The sequence below is a fragment of the Vitis vinifera genome, chromosome 1, assembly GCF_030704535.1.
Source record: "Vitis vinifera cultivar Pinot Noir 40024 chromosome 1, ASM3070453v1".
NCBI lineage: Eukaryota > Viridiplantae > Streptophyta > Magnoliopsida > Vitales > Vitaceae > Vitis > Vitis vinifera.
This window is the reverse complement of record NC_081805.1, coordinates 11,579,660-11,597,876: the sequence shown is the minus strand read 5'-3', so window position 1 is coordinate 11,597,876 and position 18,217 is coordinate 11,579,660. Positions and strand designations below refer to the sequence as shown.

At 34.8% G+C, this 18,217-nt stretch overlaps 2 protein-coding genes across 4 annotated transcripts; one reads left to right on the top strand and one right to left on the bottom strand.

Annotated features, from left to right (window-relative positions):
- Positions 1-1,931: 1,931 nt before the first annotated feature.
- On the top strand, positions 1,932-10,338 carry LOC100246639 (transcription factor MYB124). 3 transcript variants are annotated; one of them, XM_010654001.3, is made up of 13 exons: positions 1,932-2,282; positions 2,510-2,804; positions 2,900-2,946; positions 3,044-3,100; positions 3,207-3,279; positions 3,546-3,601; positions 3,698-3,877; positions 3,963-4,147; positions 4,373-4,521; positions 4,920-5,062; positions 5,143-5,360; positions 5,536-5,681; positions 9,570-10,338. In XM_010654001.3, the coding sequence occupies exons 2-13, from the start codon at positions 2,727-2,729 to the stop codon at positions 9,678-9,680; spliced, it is 1,443 nt and encodes a 480-aa protein (XP_010652303.1). In that variant the 5' UTR covers positions 1,932-2,282; positions 2,510-2,726; the 3' UTR covers positions 9,681-10,338. The 3 variants fall into 3 exon arrangements, with proteins under 3 accessions (XP_010652303.1, XP_010652298.1, XP_059596548.1); XM_010653996.3 differs by having other exon boundaries at positions 1,941-2,282; positions 5,533-5,681; XM_059740565.1 differs by having other exon boundaries at positions 1,941-2,804; positions 5,533-5,681.
- A 1,460-nt stretch (positions 10,339-11,798) lies between these two features.
- Positions 11,799-16,925, bottom strand: LOC100258453 (UDP-galactose transporter 3-like). The gene is made up of 7 exons (XM_002277142.5): positions 16,686-16,925; positions 15,833-15,930; positions 15,609-15,739; positions 14,354-14,384; positions 13,231-13,334; positions 12,982-13,103; positions 11,799-12,561 (listed from the first exon to the last, which is right to left on the bottom strand). The coding sequence occupies exons 1-7, from the start codon at positions 16,787-16,789 to the stop codon at positions 12,153-12,155; spliced, it is 999 nt and encodes a 332-aa protein (XP_002277178.1). The 5' UTR covers positions 16,790-16,925; the 3' UTR covers positions 11,799-12,152.
- Positions 16,926-18,217: the final 1,292 nt, after the last annotated feature.

Here is an 18,217-nt window from a genome sequence, read left to right as displayed (position 1 = left end):
CCAAATCTTCTAAATTTATAAATATATTATGTATGATTTGATTTTAATATAAAAAAACATAAAAATGATATAACCTTTTTTGCTTTTAATTGTAGTAAAATAGAGTTTTATCATTTTTCTTTAATTATTAAAATATCTTTGATATTTCAAAATAGTTATTTATGTTAAATTAATAACTAATTATGTATTTTATAACTTTAAGATATTTATCTTGTCTACCTCTTATTTCATAACTTATAATTTGTTGATTTTAAGATAATTGACTTTTAAATAATTTACACAAAACCGTCATAATAGAAACTTGAATTGCTCGTGAAATTAGGATGGGTTCTAAATTTCTAAATCAATCTCAAGTTAAGTTTTCATACAAATTCATCATAACACATAAAGAACTTGAATTGGTTGTGGAATTAGTGTAGATCAAGCATTCCTAACCCAATCTCAAGTTATATTGATAGATAGATTTGGAGTGTGGTAATCTTCTAATCCATCCAAATTATCAAACTATCAAATTTGCAGGCTTCCAACCCTAGTTAAACTTATTATTTAAACCTCTAACACAAATTTTAAAAATATAAAAATACAAATAAGCATCATAATTTTCAACATCATCCGTTTGACTTTCGAATGAGTAGGTTGCCTAAATAAGCAAATTTTTGTCTTATTAAATTTTTAGAAAGATAGAAAATATCCTTATTTGAATGCAAATATTTCAAAAAACTCTTTTTAGATATAAAATCAACAATAAAATAGGAATATTTATTATTATTTTTATTTGTTGACTATTAAAAAGAAAAATCATAAACATACCTAAGAATAACAAAGTATGAAGTTTTAGCAAGATTTTCATCATACAACTATTCTAACTTCCATTACTAGTTTGAAACGTAGCCATCATAATCTTTAACCCTAAAGTTAAGTTTTATTCAAGTTAGTTGAATAAATTTGGGTCCAATTTTATTTTTGGCTTCCATGAACATAAATAATTATTTAAACTTGAAAATTTCTTAAATGATGCTAGTTTCAAGTATAAATTTAATTTTAATAAATTAATTTTTAATTAAATCACAAATTTTAAAAACAACCCATTTCCTAAATATATTGATTTAAAACATAGCGGAAAAGTTTGACACTCTTGACAAATTGAAAAGCTTTATATTTTACTTGTTAAGAAGTTTGCAATTTGACTTTGCTTTCTTTTTATTTACCTTATAAACCTACATCAAATTCAAATTAGTTCCTAAAGTAAAAAATCTTCAAATTTTGCCATCGTATTTATATTTGTATGTATATTTGTATTTAAATTTGAATTTGAATTTGAATTAATCTATTTTAGTATGCCAAATAATTTTCCCATTTTTTGGGTGGTTAACATAATAAATGCAAATAGTATATACAATGTGGTGCCATTGGATTTTCATAAAAAAAATTTAAAATTTTGTAAATAAATTCAAAACGGAAAATAATTATAAAGTGAAAAAAAAAAATTGATAGGAAGGAGCGAAAATTTCAAACATGGGCACCAAAACAAAACATTCAATTTTCAAAGGGCAAATTCACATTTACACTTCCTCGCACTAGGAAGCTGGTGGAAATTGTCAGAGGAGCCTTGGAGCGTGACCTAGAACTGCACATTTCCGCAACCCGCCTCCCTCGCGTGCCCAACACCCACCAATCAAACACAAAACCAAACAGGCACGCGCCAGAGCGTGGCGTGGAGTGTTGAAGAAAACGGTCATGTAAAATTGGTGAGAAAAAGGGGAGGACACCCAAAACGGACATTGAAACGAAATAATTGAAAACATGGGTGTGAAAGTTGGTCACGAAGAAACTCATGTTTGTTTTAAAAACGAACAAAAACAAAAACAAAACCACACAAAATGAGAATCATACACAGTCCCTTTCCCACCTCAACTGTTCATTGGAATATTATATAAAATAAATAGGCACTTTGTGTGGAATGTGGGCATAGTCCACTCCACCATCCATTAATACCCCATCTCGTGGATTTCAGCGTTTATTTTCAAACTTCCCTTCATACCCGCGCAGAAAAGCAAAGAGTCCGTTGATTGCAATAAAATAATCTTATTTCTGTTTTTCAAAAACATAAAAAACAAAAGCAAAACTCCACAGGGAGGAGAGGGAAAAAAAAAAAAAAGGAAAAAAAAAAAAAAGAAGAAGAAGAAGAAGAAAAGATCAGTCTCTCTCACACACCACTTCCCTTATTCCTCCGTCTCAGAGTCATCTCCACTCGTCTACAGTCCGAGAGTCTGCTTTTGAAGGTTAGGAATATTCAAAATTCTTCAGATCTACGGCTTTCCGGATATATATTTTTTTGCGCATACATACGGAGGAGGGCCGTTTCTCGAATCTCGAAAAAAGGAATTTTTAGGAGCATCATTGATATGATCCAATCATATGATTCAGTACACCCTTATTTGTATACATACTTATTTGTAATTTTTCACTTTGTTTTCTTTGATTTGGTTGCGGCCTTTGATCAATCCAGACCCGAAATTTGGAGAAATCCATGGATCAAAGGTGACTGGAAAAGTTAGGATCCGAGGCAATTCAGCGTGTGGAGGTGTTTACTGTTCCGTTTCAACCAAACAGTGCCTGTAAAGCTGAAAAGGCGATTTATATATTTCAATCTGAAGTCATTTTTCTAGCTTTAGTATGCGAGTTTTATTGATAAAGGGGAGAGGAATAGTAAAGGAAAGAGAATAATGCAAATGAAGAAGAAGGGTAATACTGACGCTCCTCCTAAGCAGAAGGAGCGACACATAGTTACGTGGAGTCAACAGGTGGATTCTTTGTCCTCTGCTTTGGTTTTGAATTTACTTGAAAAGTTTTCGGTCGGATTCTTTGTTTTATTGACGTGGGTTGTGTTGGGTTGCAGGAGGATGACATTCTCCGCGAGCAAATTAGCCTCCATGGAACTGAAAAGTAGAGCTTCTTTCATTTGATTTTGTGCGTGTGTTTTGGTTGGATTGAATGTGGAGTCAAACTGATGGGAGTTTTTGGTTGTGGTCTTTGTGTGCAGTTGGGCGATCATTGCGTCCAAGTTCAAGGATAAAACAACTAGACAGTGTAGAAGAAGGTTAGCACAAGATGACAGTATTGTATTTGTGGGTTGTTTGATTATCCTCTGTTTTCTGAGTTTAATAATCAGTTTACGTTTGGTTTCTCTGATGATGCTATTGCAGATGGTACACTTATTTGAATTCGGATTTCAAGAAAGGAGGATGGTCTCCGGAGGAAGACCTGATCTTATGCGAGGTAAGTCATGAAAGCGTGCATTGCAACATTCTGAATTAGGTTCTACTTTAAGGATATTCAAAATTTTTCTTCACTCTTCAGAAGGAATATGCATTTCTCTTTTGTGGGCTTTAGTTTTGAAAACGAAAACTTTTCTAAATTGATTTTATGTTGTGTGTCTCTCAAAAGTCCAGCACAGACGTCTCTTCTGAGTCTCAATTTTAAGTGGACATTTTGTGATTGGATGAGGCTGTGAATTGTGATCTAACACATGGTGTGCCCTGCAGGCTCAGAAGATCTTTGGTAACCGGTGGACTGAAATAGCAAAGGTGGTTTCAGGCAGGTATACAAACCGTTTTCTTCTTTTTCCTTTTGCTTCTGTATAGTCTGGCATTTGTTATAATAAAGTGATTAATTTGTTTTTTCACTGCTTCTGCAGAACGGATAATGCTGTGAAAAACCGATTCTCGACTTTGTGCAAGAAGAGGGCAAAACATGAAGCCTTGGCAAAAGAGAACAGCACTTCATATATCAATAGCAACAACAAAAGGGCTTTATTTAACAATGGCTTCAATACAGATGGAACGACAGAAGCTGCAGTTTCTCTTAAGAAGATGAGGTACAGGAGAAATAGAATCTGTGGCCATGAATGTCAATTTTCTGTACATGGTGTTTAATAGCAACTCAAAATTGCTGTGTTTCAGGAGGACCCATCTCCCTGATCTTACAGAAAACTGCAATGGTGGAGAAACATTGCTTAGTGAATGTGGAACGACAACAAATCAACAGCCAAGGCCTCCATTTGCGGTATTGGTTCAAAATTTCCGGAGTGTTAACAGCTTGCCAGTTCAGCATCATGTTGGCAGCACCAAAGAAGTCTCCAATGATGGTAAATGCCTCAGAAAAAAAATCCCTTGCTAATTTGAACTAACTGATACTTCACAAAAGGAAAATTAGAAAGAAGTGCATGAGAAGAGATACCATTAGTTATTTCAACCAAAACACTGTTGTTCATTTTCTTGTTTTTGTAAATTTTTATTTTTGCTAAATGATTCATTGTTTGTCTACTCAACCAATGGAAAAGTCATATTTGCTCTTCCTTCTGCTCCAACAGCATCACAGAATAACAAGATTCAAGGAACATTTCTCAAGAAGGATGATCCAAAGATAACTGCCTTGATGCAACAAGCAGAATTGCTCAGCTCGCTTGCACTTAAAGTTAATGCAGAGAACACAGACCAGAGCCTTGAAAATGCATGGAAGGTGAGGTTGACCCTATATTTGCTTGAATTTTCAAATATCAACCACCATTCGAGCTTGGCCAGTAATGTCTACAAATGGCTCACTTCCATGGGGTTTAACCCAATGTTTAGAGATTGTAATATTAATCATTTTTATAATCCTCTGTTCCAAACCTGTCTTGAGAATACACATAATAATCTGCAAAGTTGATTTTCGGTCTTAAGATTACCAAGTTTGTGGTCAGCATATGATCAAGAAAGTTGAACACAAGCTGTCACTCTTCATTTACTTGTATTACATGAAGCAATGTGACATTTTTATGCCCAGGGCTCTGAGTAATGTAGTAATATCCAGTTTTCAAAAGAAATATACCGTTTACAGTTTGCATATCCTCTAACAATAATCAAATATATATTCAGGTATTCCAAGATTTTCTCAATCAAACCAAAGAAAGCGACATGCTCAGATTCAATATTTCTGAAATGGATTTTCAACTTGAAGATTTCAAAGATTGGGTAGAGGACTTAAGGAGTAGTACTGAGGGAAGTCGGCCATCTTGGAGGTAATAAAAGCAGTGTGGGCTAGTATTCATATTTAAGCAGGTCACATTCATGCAGCATCTAATTGTTGGTGCCATCATAGGCAACCTGATTTATATGAGGAGTCTCCAGGCAGCTCTGAATACAGTACAGGATCAACTCTTGTGTCCCAAACAGCAGGCGATAAAATAGAACAAACTCAACCTGAGATATGTGCACTACATCAGGAAATTGGAGTTAGGTTACAAACAATTCCTATGGATCAAAATGGCTTTGAAGAATGTGTTAAGGGGGTTCTTTCGGGTACAACCACAAATCAAGGTAATCAATTTTCATGTTAAATAAAAGTATCTATTAGATGTACTTTTTTTTTTTCTTTCACAAACCAGGTAATCGATCTTCATGTTAAATAAAACTAACTATAAGACTTTTTTCTTATTTTGTATTTGATAGAATCCTAATGTATTTGATTTTGTTAATTAAATTCTTGCAGCAGAGATTTTTCCTTCTTGTGATGAACCAAAAACCAATGATGTAGTTGCTTCTAACTTGTCAAGCACAGAGTTCAGTTCCCCTCTTCAAGTGACCCCACTGTTCAGATCCTTGGCAGCAGGAATTCCTAGCCCAAAATTTTCAGAGAGTGTAAGTTTTCTAATGATTTTGAGTCCACTGATTATCAGGCCACTGTATTAGTAAATGGTAAAAAATTCTGTGATTTCTATTGAAATAATAAATATTGAGGTAAGTCAAATTTGGGAAATATACAACCCCTTTACAAAATCAAGAAAGAGGAAGAACCAACTAACTAACAACTTAAAAACCTAGTAACAGTATCATTTTCTTTCTTTCTTTCCTTTTCCCCCCTTTTTCTTCCTTTCCCTTTGTTTTTTTTTTGTAGTTAAAAACTCTTTAAAAATGACAAGACTCACTAAGTCAATTTGAAAGCACACTAAAAAATACAGTAAGGCAACTAGATAGTATTTTTTATAAAGAAAGAACCAATGGTTGTGATACCTAGAAAAACTGCTTTATTTGAAATGTAGTTGTCGATATCAAGTGTAAAGCTTTGTCCTTATGATTAACAAAATGTCAGCAACATAGATTTAACCAGCTAGATTGTTTTAATGTCCTTCATTTTTTAACCCAGCAATGATTAGATTCAATGAGAAAGAATGATAATTACCTGTCACTTAAGTCTTCCTAGTGGTTAACTGTGTCTAGTAAATTCCAAATTGAGCATTATAAAGACAGGCTTGGATTATGATAGATTGGCAAGAACCTAGGATAGACTTGAACTATAATAGATTGGGGACAGCTTATATTTTATTTGGTTTTTACTTTGTTTGGGGGGGAGGGAGAGGGTTGTCGGAATCAACTATCAAGGCCATAGAAAAAGCAACAGTAAACTAGCAGTAATTGAAGTAGGTTCCACATTTTCTGACTATTCGCCCATTAGATACTTTGATGATTATGAAAATGAAATACTAGTAGCAAAAGATTGGAGTATAGTTGCAGCAATAGTATAAGTTGTAGGAATTAATTGATTAGCAGAATTCTCAAGTTTAAAATGCTTCATTACATTAAAGCATGAGAAATTTTCTCTTATATTTCTGCAAAGCTTAAAATGTTCATGAATTATATAAGGTGGATATGGATAAGAATATGAAATAAGCAGAACAGGAAATGACTCTGTTGTTCTAGTACACTGTAAAGAAAAATAAATTAAGGGTGGGGAGAAAACTTAGGACATTTTTAATTTTAAGAAAGTGTAATAAAATGAGATTTCTCATAAGTTGAGGAGAATGAGTAGTAGTGGTATGGAGAAGAAAGGGTGGGGAGGGTTAATATATTATATTTTATGTTATGAAAGTAATTAAGTACATAATATACTTCATTATATATTTATCTAACTCATGTGTCTGTGTCCTATTTTTAAGAACTTTCCATCTCATTTTCTGTAACATGTCAACCACTGTCTGTGCCCATGCAGCATAAGTTGATAGTTCAAATATGAAGTTCTTAAAGAATTGGAGATGTAATGCTAGCACTTCACAATTTAAGCCAACAAATAAATATCTGTAGATCTTATTTTTGAATTGTGTCAGTTTCATATTTTGATCTAGGAAACTAACAGCAGTTTGGTGGTTCAAAGCTAATATGGCATGCTATTTGTTGAAGCAAACCAAGAACTCAGGCTCACAGTAAGCAAGCACAGTCATGACTAGGGCAAGAGAGAACCAGAAAAAGGAAAACCATAGAGACAACACCCCCCCTCTTGTCATGTTGCTGCTGTTCTTGTGTTGTTGTTTCCCATCACATGTGCACTTGTACTCAACTAGCAACATTAACCTTATATTTCACCTTCTTAGTTGTGAAATGAAAATCCAATGGTGCAATCCATGTTACCATGGGTTTCCAGCCCAATGGTTTTAGGCTGTGGCTGGAACTGAAGTCTTCTTTGCTGGAAAGTTCCTTTCCATTTCCTGATTCCAATAGGAAATACATCTTTGTCCCTGAATCTTTGGCTCTGTGGCTATACCTAGCTGTTGACAATGCCAATGATCACACTGGTCTCCCTTCATGAGGCCAAATATGAGTTGGGGCCAAGGAAATCAGGACATTTAAGGGTTTGAGTTCAAATCAGAAGTAGCCTTCTTCAACGGACAGTACTCTGGAAAATTAGACATATTCTCTGCTTTTTGAGGTGTTAAGATAGCTGCAAATCTCATGGGCATATTCAGAAGGAATACGATGGGAGTTGCAGTAATAAGTACAAATATATTGTGCTTAGTTATCAATAACAACATGACAAGTGGGTGAGTCATCGTCTCTCAGGTTATGGTATTTAGTCACTCTGTCTCTTGAGTTATGACTGCGCTTGCTCATTCTCGTTATTTATAGACAGAAGAGGAAGAGTCTAGACTCTAAGTTTGTGGCTTGGTGCAAAGCACAGAGCATCTCATCAGCTTCCCAGCCCCAATTGAACTGCCATTAGTGTTCTATGGATTGAAGTATGAAATAGATGCTTGTTGGGAAAGGGAAAAAAAGAGTGAAGTGCTTGCATTACATCTCCAATTATTTAAATGACTTCATTTCTTCAAAGGATATCCTTAAGTGTGTGTCATAACTGATATATGTCCATATCCCTATAATGTCAGCTTCTTTTTTGGGTTGTGATATTTATTTTTTAAAATTTTCTGACATCAGCTAAACATTGTTTATGTGCATGTAAAATCAAGGGAAAATAAAATAAAAATAGGACTTCTGTTCATTAATTTTGTTGTGTTAGAACATGTTAGACATTTAATTAAGTTTAAATTGTGACATGCTAGTATCACATCTTGAACTATTTTTCCCACTAAAATATAAGAAAAAAGTATGTTAGAGAACAATGACTAAATAAGAATTACAAAGCAAGGCCTAGTCTAAGAAGTCCTATTTTTAACAAAAAAAACCCATGTGAGCTTTGTTTTTGCTCTTCTTCTTCTCTTCTATTTTCCTTTTCATTTTCTTTTCCTTTTTTTTTTTTTGGTACAGTATGTTTCCTTTTCTTTATATTCTTTATGGTTCTGGTTCCCTCGTGTAGTTGGTACTTAACTTGGTTGATCACTTATTAAACATTATTTTCATTTATCTGTAAATAAAACAAACACTATTTTATACATAGCATAACATTATTTTGAAATAAAATTGAAAATGCATGGCATAATATTGTCTTTAAGTTGTAGTATACTTAGCATACCTTTGTCTTTGAAGTAGTAAATAGCAAAGCATGCATATCATATTAATATTTAGACAAGGTTTAAACTTAGTGAACAGGGAAATGCAAGAGCACCTTGGAGAACAGGTTTCATATGCAACCAAGGTTATCTTACTATAAATTCCTGCCCAGTCAATAATGCAGGAAGAAAGAACAATTGTTAGACCTAGGTAAAAGAACATCAATTAGACCTAGGTAATCATCTTATCTAAAGGTAGGTCAAGGATGTAAACTTAGATGACTGATCAATAGCCAGTAAAGCTCTGTTCCTCCTCCCTCATGGCAATTCTTACTTATTACATGTTATTCCCATCATTAAGTCAGTAACGAGTGTATTCAAAGGTAGGCCAAAATATTTTAAGGCTTTGTTTGGAGAACAAAAAGTGCCTGGGAAAAGGAAAAGAAGTAGAAAGGAATAAAAATTTTCTTGTTTGGTGGTTGTATTGTGGAAAACACAAAGAAAAATCAAATATAACAAAAATAATTTAGAATTATGCATTTTCAAATTTTTCATTCTTTATAAAGGAGAAATTTGGGTAAGCACAAGAGAAAAATTTATTATGTTTATTCCTTCTAAAAAAATAAAATAATTGTCCTTCGCACTTTCCCTCTAAGTATTCAAGATCGAAATGAAGTCTAATAATAAGTAGGGGAACACATTTTGTAACATGGAAAAATATATTAATTTAATTATTTCTCTTGCTTTAGCAAATATATTAATTTGAAATTTTGATACAGTACTAACTATGTACTCTTGATGAATTGTTCAGGAGAGGAACTTCCTACTGAGAGCACTTGGAATGGAGTCCCCTACCCCTAATCCAAGCAGTAACCCTTCACAACCACCACCTTGCAAAAGGGCCCTCCTCCAAAGTCTATAACCAATCTCTCTGATCCATCATCTCACAGACAGAATTTTTGAGTGTCTACAACCAGTATAACTTCTTTCTCTGATCCAACTTAGCATATGTTGAGTTCCCATCTCCTCTGTGTTCAGTTTCCTAGGATCACACAGCCATGCCGACCTGACTTTTAACAGAGGCATACTGAGATCTGCATTCCAATACCTGGGATCTAGCATGCTGTGGAGCATACTTCAGCAGATCTAACATTGTGTTCCGTGTTCTTCTTCTTCTTTATTAGAAGAATTACTACCCCTAATACTCACATTAATACCGGTGTGCTCGTTAATGTGTGTGTCATTCTTTTGTTTATCTTCTGATGGGATTCAGTTTCCAGTATTCTTTTCCCTTTTTCATCCGGCTTCTTGATTTGTCAGCTGTACAGAACTTGCAGTATAATACCCTAGTCTTTCAGAGTGTAATTATACAACGGCACCTCGCCTATATTATTAAGAAAAAAAAAGAACGAGAGGAAAGAAAAAAAAGTAAAGGAGGATCAACCAGTTTACATGGATTCCTATTTGTTGTTTTTTCTGTGTGCAGAAGGTATAGAATAAGTTTTATGGCTTCTCTTTTACTGATTGTAATGTAACTTGCTATGATTTGAGTGGAAAATGGGTTGTGGTTTTGGTGTGCACATGTCTCCTCTCTTTTTTATCTTTACTTCTTAGTTTGATGCATCAACAAGCTTAAATACAGAATTGTAAATAAAATGACAGAAATCTGAATCAGAATTTTACAGAGAGGCCAGAACAAGCTAAGCAAGGTAGAAAACTACAATTACCCACTGTCTGCTTTCTGGGAAAGAAAGAGAGAGAGAAGAAGAAAATGCTGAAGAGAGGAAGCCATCTGCAACCATTTTACAGCAATTTCTTCCTCTTCCTCTCAAACTTTCCAAGAGCCACATTGCTGTTCAGAGATTTTTCTCTGTCGATGAAAAGAAGAAGGTAAAGAGGAAAAGAGAGATGAAAAATATATTTACTTACAGAGGATGAAAAACTTTCATGCACTCGTGGTGGATGTTGCATGGGGCACTTGTTTACCCCTCTCTGTCTCAATCTCTGCATCACCCAGAATTTTATCTGGGGACTGTGTTGTGGGGAAGAAGGTTTCTGAGAAGTTTGTTATATGGGGTTGGTCAGACCCATGCTGGTGGTGGAAGACAAGTGTGATTATGGCAAAAGCAAAAGCTAATGGCGAAAAGAGAGAGGGAACCCATACAAATTAAAGTGCACTCATCGTAGGCCACAACTTTCTCAGAGAACCCCCCTTTGACTATTTTTGATCCCCTGGAGAAGGTTTGACCCTAATAATAAACTAGTCTGGGATGAGGATTCTTCCTAGTAGAGCCCCCATGCTGCGTCCTCTAACCCCAACTCATGGCCCCTTCAACTCAAAGAAGGAAGAACCTGTGCACACTGCACAGCCCAAAGGGTCCATCACGCCAGTCTGTCTTATATGGAAACATAGCAGGGACGATGGTAATAATTCAATGGTATGGGTATTCCGTTTCACCTGGAGTGTCTAAAAAGCAACCCCGAAGTGAGATGATGGTGGTGGTTATGAATTATGATTGGTCATTGGAGGCCAGCTAGTGAAAGGACACTGGAGCAACCGCCACTTTCTATTCTCAAATTCCCTAAACAGTTTGCTTTCTGTCATTCTTCGATTACTACTACTACTTTATGAGGTTTTGAATTTTCAAGGGTGGTTTTTCCAAAATTTCACCAAATTTTCCTTGGTCACGAGTGGTACGATCTTAAAGCCGACCTGTTGGGAGGGTTTCTAACCAAGGACCATAAAGAATTATGATTTATGCCACTAAAACCATGTCTTAGGCAGCCACAGATGATTCAGGTTGCTCTTCGTGTTCAGGCTATCTTTATTTAGATTGACCATGAAATCATAAAAAAGAGGAACGCTGGGGGTGGGGAGACACCTCCTCGAACAAAAATAAACACATACATAAAAATGCATTATTATTTCGTACCAAAAAATAAAATCACAAATCATTAAAAAAAAAATGGCCAAAGCAGTTTGATCAGCAACATGACATGAGATGGGCAAATCAAGTGCTGCCACCAAAGGGAAAAGGGATAATAAGAAGAAAGCCCAAGTCTTTCTAATATGTTATCAATACTTCCACCTGCCACAGCAGTGGCTGTCCAAAAATTTCCTAGAACCCCGTGTAAGATTTTCTTAAGCCATGGCATTACAAATTTGTTTTGGTGAAGGACAATCACACCCATCTTATATCCTTCTCAAAGCCTGGATTAAATTCAAAAAATTAACCTAGCTATCACCTAAATATAAGGCTACACAATTACATTCACCAATATCCTGATAATTATCTAAATTTCGAAACATTGAACCTTATGGTTGCAATGATGTTATATGAGGGACAAAAAGTAAAGTAAAAAGATGAATATAAAGTTTATAATCATTAAATCTTCACATGGGCTTTCTCTTCTTGTGCAATCTCTGCCCCCTCTTCCACTTGAGATATATCTGGTATGACAACCCAGAGAAGACCATGGAAACACTTCCCCATTGCTTTGCCGACAGGGGATTGCCACTAAGAAGTGAAGACACCACAATGCTTACAAACTTGCGGGTTGTGGTGATGGTAGTGTTAGTGAGGGAGCCAAATTGGCTTATGGTAAGAAAGATGAAATTCTGTCCCACTGCACCACAAAGGCAGAAGAGGAAAATGTCCCATGCTGCTTCTGGATGTTGCCTGCAGAATTGGACTGCCTCAAATCCGCTCCCATGTGGCCATCCAAACATGTAAACCATGTTGTATATGGTACCCCATAAATTCATTCCGAACATTATATCCCATGCACTTGTCTTTGGGTACCTGCACAAGAAGAAACGATGTGATTGGGAAAACTGGTACAGGATGTAACCACACAGATGGCTGGATGAGGATATGAATTGCCTCAATGAGAAAAGTCATTTTATTGCAAGGAAATCTCAGGAGTTGCAAAGTTGCAACATTGAAGATACTAAAAAGCAATTGAACTGCAAAATTCTCATGCAAAATACAAGGAAAGGAGGTGCAAGGATGCAACATTGAAGATACTGCATAGTAAATAAATAAATAAATTCAGTTATATGATACCATACAAGGGATGCATTTCTTTTTTTGGTTCCTAGTTGCTTTTATTCTAACCATGCAAAAGGAAAGCACTACTAATGTCTTTGGACCCATTAACAACGAGTTAGTTTTCTCAATAATAGTCATTGCAGTACAGAAAAAACTTCAGTAGGAGAATACCTTGCTGTTATTGAATCCTGTGTGGCATTTGTGAATCCATCAAATGCAAGGTTCAAGAAACAGAGCCCATATCCAAGTGGTGCATTTGGGCGTGCCAACTTGCTAATTGTCTTGGAACTAGTCTGAATCAACCCGAGTATGCATGAGAAAAACAAAACTCAAGCAAATTAAAACCAAAAAACTCCCGATGCTATATTATTTTTTTGTCAGGATGATCCACCACTGATAACTTATATATATGATCCTCACCTTTAAAAGTGCAAATGAAGATACACCTCCCGCAACAAGAAGAGTACAAACATACTCAGGAATTGTGTATCTAATACCATAGACCAGGGAACCCATCAGCATCACTGAAAAGAGGAAAAATAGCCCATTAATTAAAAATAAAAACCAGTACATATCTAATCTGTATGAACAATTACAAATAAACACAAGTAGGATTTACTGATCTGTCAACTAACTAGCGCAGATTCCAGAATTAAGCTATCTACAACCCCTATCATCCCTAGTTAGTTATCATGAGAACAGGATCCTCATTATTCCTTCTAGTTCTAATGTACTAGCAAGCAACATAACCATTCTCAACTTGTGAATTCTAGAATGTTTTACATTCCTTGCAGTTAATAATTCAATGTCTTTTAAAGAAGCATTGTACACTTTTTCCAGTTTCCAAAAAGTTAAATGGAGAAAGAAACTGTAAACTGATGATGTAGGGCCACTTATTTGTTAGATAGGGAGTTCTATGGCATCAAAATAAACATCCATGGACCATAAATTGAATTATGAATGAAATTATAGTATATGGCATATCTCTAACTATTCTTCTAATGCCATGGAAGCAAAACCATTATAACAGAGATTTTTTCTATCTGTTTTACATTTTGTACTAGAAGTATAAAGGATATCATCATTCAAAACATCTTAATAAAGATCATAGGTAACCACTCCTACTTCTGATCTAAGTTGAGCAACCACAAAAACACAACACCAAGTCCAAACCCAAACCCCACCAACCAGCTGCACCACCCAGATGGCATGTTAAGGCCTGTCAGGGACATGGAAACTTCATCTAGACTTCCACAGGTATGGAACCTTTATGAAACTGTTACTGCTACATAGCAAACTATGCTACCTAAACTCCAAGATGAAAATTCCCTACAATAACCTTATTTTCATTTTGATTATGCTAAAGTAATCACCTTAAAAAGTCATTTTGCCTACCAAAAAAATAAAGGAAGTCTAAACATACCAGATAATTGCACCAGTACAAGAAACAATATTGCAGTCAAAAAACCTTAACCAACCATGCTTCATGGGAAAGATGCTTGTGCCAGTGAAGTTATGTATAGATTAGAAACTCATTTCTCACCTGGAATCATTTTTGAGGATTTCGCCAGGACCTGCCATAAAAAAGATCAGGGTTAGGAATTCACACCTATTTCAGTCCTTGAGCATTTCACTCATTAAATAATGTAGTTCTCCATTTATGATCCAAAACATGTTAAGGAGTAGACGAAAAATTACTGCATCTGACCAGTATTCAAGATTTCAAATTAATGGACCCCACCTATGACTGAAAAACATTGGGTATACCAACAAGAATGCAGAATAAATGTATGCAACTCCAAGGATGGTTTTAAGTAATATGATATGATCCACCATTTCTGCTTCATCAAGAGAAAATGATTTTATTCATGTCTACTTATCTGTAATGAAAAGTTCAATTTATAATGTAACAGTCACTACTTTCATTCATCAAAAGAACATCATTGAATTATGTTTACCTTATTACAAAAAAGTTAAACCTATAAGGTAATAGAGTTATATTCAATTGACTAAAACCTGTAGAGGAGTTTTAGATCATATGATGTATATTGATCTATCAGTTTCACTCAAAATGTTAAGTTCATAGGTAATAGGGTAACCATGCATGTCATGCCAACTTGGGCTAAAGCCATAGCATCCTGCCTCACAAGCACAATGACTGGGGAAATAAATGAGCAATGAGGTTCAAACTAATGACTTCCCAAGCCAGGTTCTCATACCATGTTAAGCCATAATTTCCTCCAAAAGCTTGAGCTATTGGTTAATAGGTTAACCATGTGTGTCATGCCAACTTGCTTGGGCTAAAGCCCTAACAATACAAGAAGAAACTTTGAAGGCCTCAGATATTTTTAGAATCATATTAAAGTTATAACCCTGAAAATTTTGGTATCAATTATTATCTAATATTTGAGAAATAAATTTTCCATGGTTATTGGATATTAGTCAGAATCCTTGTGTAGAATATATGATAATTACATCGATATTGAACTTCTGGTTCTCACATGAGATATCATCATCAAGTCATGGCTTCGTGCTTTTATCACAGGAAAGCTAGTACTTTCAACATCCTTATATTTTCCCCATTAAGAATCATCCTAGGTTACGCACCACCATATTTATCCAGGATACTCGGTAAGGCGACTGAATGTCTGAGTGATACTCCCTACTATTGCCTAAATGCAAGAGGGCATCATGCGATATACTTTGAGATGACATTTGGGCAAACTAATGTGGTAAGAAGCTGGTACAGAAATATGAGGAGAGCTTGTCAAAAACAAAGGTAGTAAGTAGTAACATGCCTGTGCTGGGTAACTTATATACTTTAGAGCTTCTATCCCCATGGTTGGACCAATTGTATTTGTAATGCCAGCACTCCAGTAACTCCACCAAGGAGCACCTCCAGAACTGCTTCGGGACCAGAGCTTTATCACTGTGGAATAAGCACCAAAAAATGAAAACTGAGCTCTATTATCTATTCTCTCAACTGGTCCAAGTAGAAGAAAAATAAAAACAAGGGACTCACTTATAAATGACCACACTAAGCAAACTACATTCTGGGCCAAGTTCAGGAATGCAAGATGTTCAAACCTCTTCTGATCAGCGCCAAATCGCTTGGTGGACCTGTTAATTTTAAAATAATAAAAAAAAAAAAAAAACCAAACATGATCATCTGAGCAACGAAAAGAATAACAAAAATTGTTTGTCATGGAAATATAAAAGGACATTACAGTCCAATCACTCTTATGTAAAGAGCTTCCATTTAAGCCATCCTTTTGACCATAAAATAAAAAATTCCGTTGTTTCACAGATTCATGTTAAAATTATTTTCAAAAGTTCAGGTTCTAAGATTGATAATCCACATACCTTAGAAGCAATGCCGCTTGATTACAAGGATGACTACTAATTTATAAGTTCATGGGCATGAATCATACTCTCAATACACTCAGCAGCCCCATGAAATTGTGTACACATATTCAAATAAAAAAAACGAATCTATTACATTCAATTATTCTTGGTCCCAATAACCCTCCGAACTGTTCAAAGTGTCGATTAAATGCATTTAGAAATTCATCCAAACTTGAAACAACTCCAGTCCTCATAAGTATCAATAAAACAAGATCTGTGCGACTCCAACTCTGTTTGGTTGTGAAAGAAGGTAATATGAATTAAATTAAATTTTCCATACTAGATTTTTTTTTTCTCTTTTTTTTTTTTTCATTATTTTGAGTTTTCTTGTCATTATACAGCTTAGTTTAGATGATCCCTTCAAAATCTGGAACCAAAACAACACAAACCAGATTCAAACTTCCGATTTTTCCTTCTCTCTTCTTACATTATCAACCCAATCAAAAGAATTGAAAACGAAAAAAACTTACACTGTTTCCTGCAGAACTCCTTGATAAATATACGCCGACCAAATCCCGGTAACGCAGAAAAGCAGCACCGACAACTGGCGGAATCCGACCCCGTAAGCTTCCATTACAGTCAAATCTCGCCGGAATCAAGAGATCCGGCGGATATGGACAAATCTCAAGCGGGAAATTGAACGGAATACGATCTTAGAGACGAAACGATTGAGAAAATACGAGTCCACCGATATGTCACAGGACTCGTCCCAAGTGGCCGTGTTATAAGACACCGCGGAAAGATGTTTAGTTGTCCACGTGGAAAGAAATGATTGGTTTGATGACACCAACACTCATTCTCATTGGCTGAAGAAACGCGGACACTTGAGGAACTTGTCGAGGGTTTGGGTCATAAGGCAACGTTGAATGGGGGTAACTGTTGGACCATACTATGGGCCCACATCTCAATTTAATTTTCATGGGTCAAGCCCAATCCTAAGTCGTGCAGGTTTGAATAGTCTCATCCCCAACCCTATGTCCCTAATTCATGCTTGTTCCAAAGTCCAAACCTTGCCATTGATATTAATCAATTAATTCATATATCGATTAACATAAATTTTAAATTAATATTCTGTATATACCCTTCAAATCTTTAGTTGACCTAAATAATAACTATATGGACACACGGTTAGAAAAAAAAAACATATCACATAATGAGTTTTAATTTTGTTAGAAGTAATGCGGTATTATCATGGATAACATAGTTTTTAAGTTTGATTAGCGATATTAAGGTCATCTATGTTAATTACCATGATTACTTGTGCTTATAAATTTTTGTCCAAACCAAGAAACAAAAGAATGATTTATTAATTTATTTTTTAATTCTTTAAATGTTGTTTCCTTTGCTTATCTCTACTTCTATATTGTGTAGCATTACATAGCATACCAAGTAAGTTTAAGGAAGATTGACTTAGCAACTTTAGACATCTTGAATTGTCTAAGCGACACATAGGTGTTTAGGGAATGCTTAAATATATGACAATATGCTATCTAATAAACTAATTAGTCTTACACTTTTTGATAGTTATCTATTGAAGCTATTTAATTGATAGCTTTTGTTAAACACACTAAGGTAGTGTTTGTTTTTTTGACTTTTTGCTAAAAACCATTTAGTTTTAGAATTTAAGTTGTTTGTTTTTTTTACTTTTTCATGACTTATTATAAACTTTTTACTAAATAGAAAAAGCCAAAATATGTGGTTTTTTTTAAATAGAAAAAATAACATAATGATTTTTTTTACTTTTTAATATTTAATAGAAATAAAATACTACAAAAACAAACAACCTAATATTTAATACTATTAAGTATTAAGGTTTTATTTAGAATTAAGTAAAAAAACAAACACTACCTAAGTCTTAATACATGAGTTAATATATAAACCAACTTTATGACCTAATTAGACCATAATACAAATGTAGCAACTATGCATTATAATAAGTCAAATGGATTGTCCGGTTTCATTTATAATCCTTAACTAAATTTTAGTTTGGAAGAAACTAAAA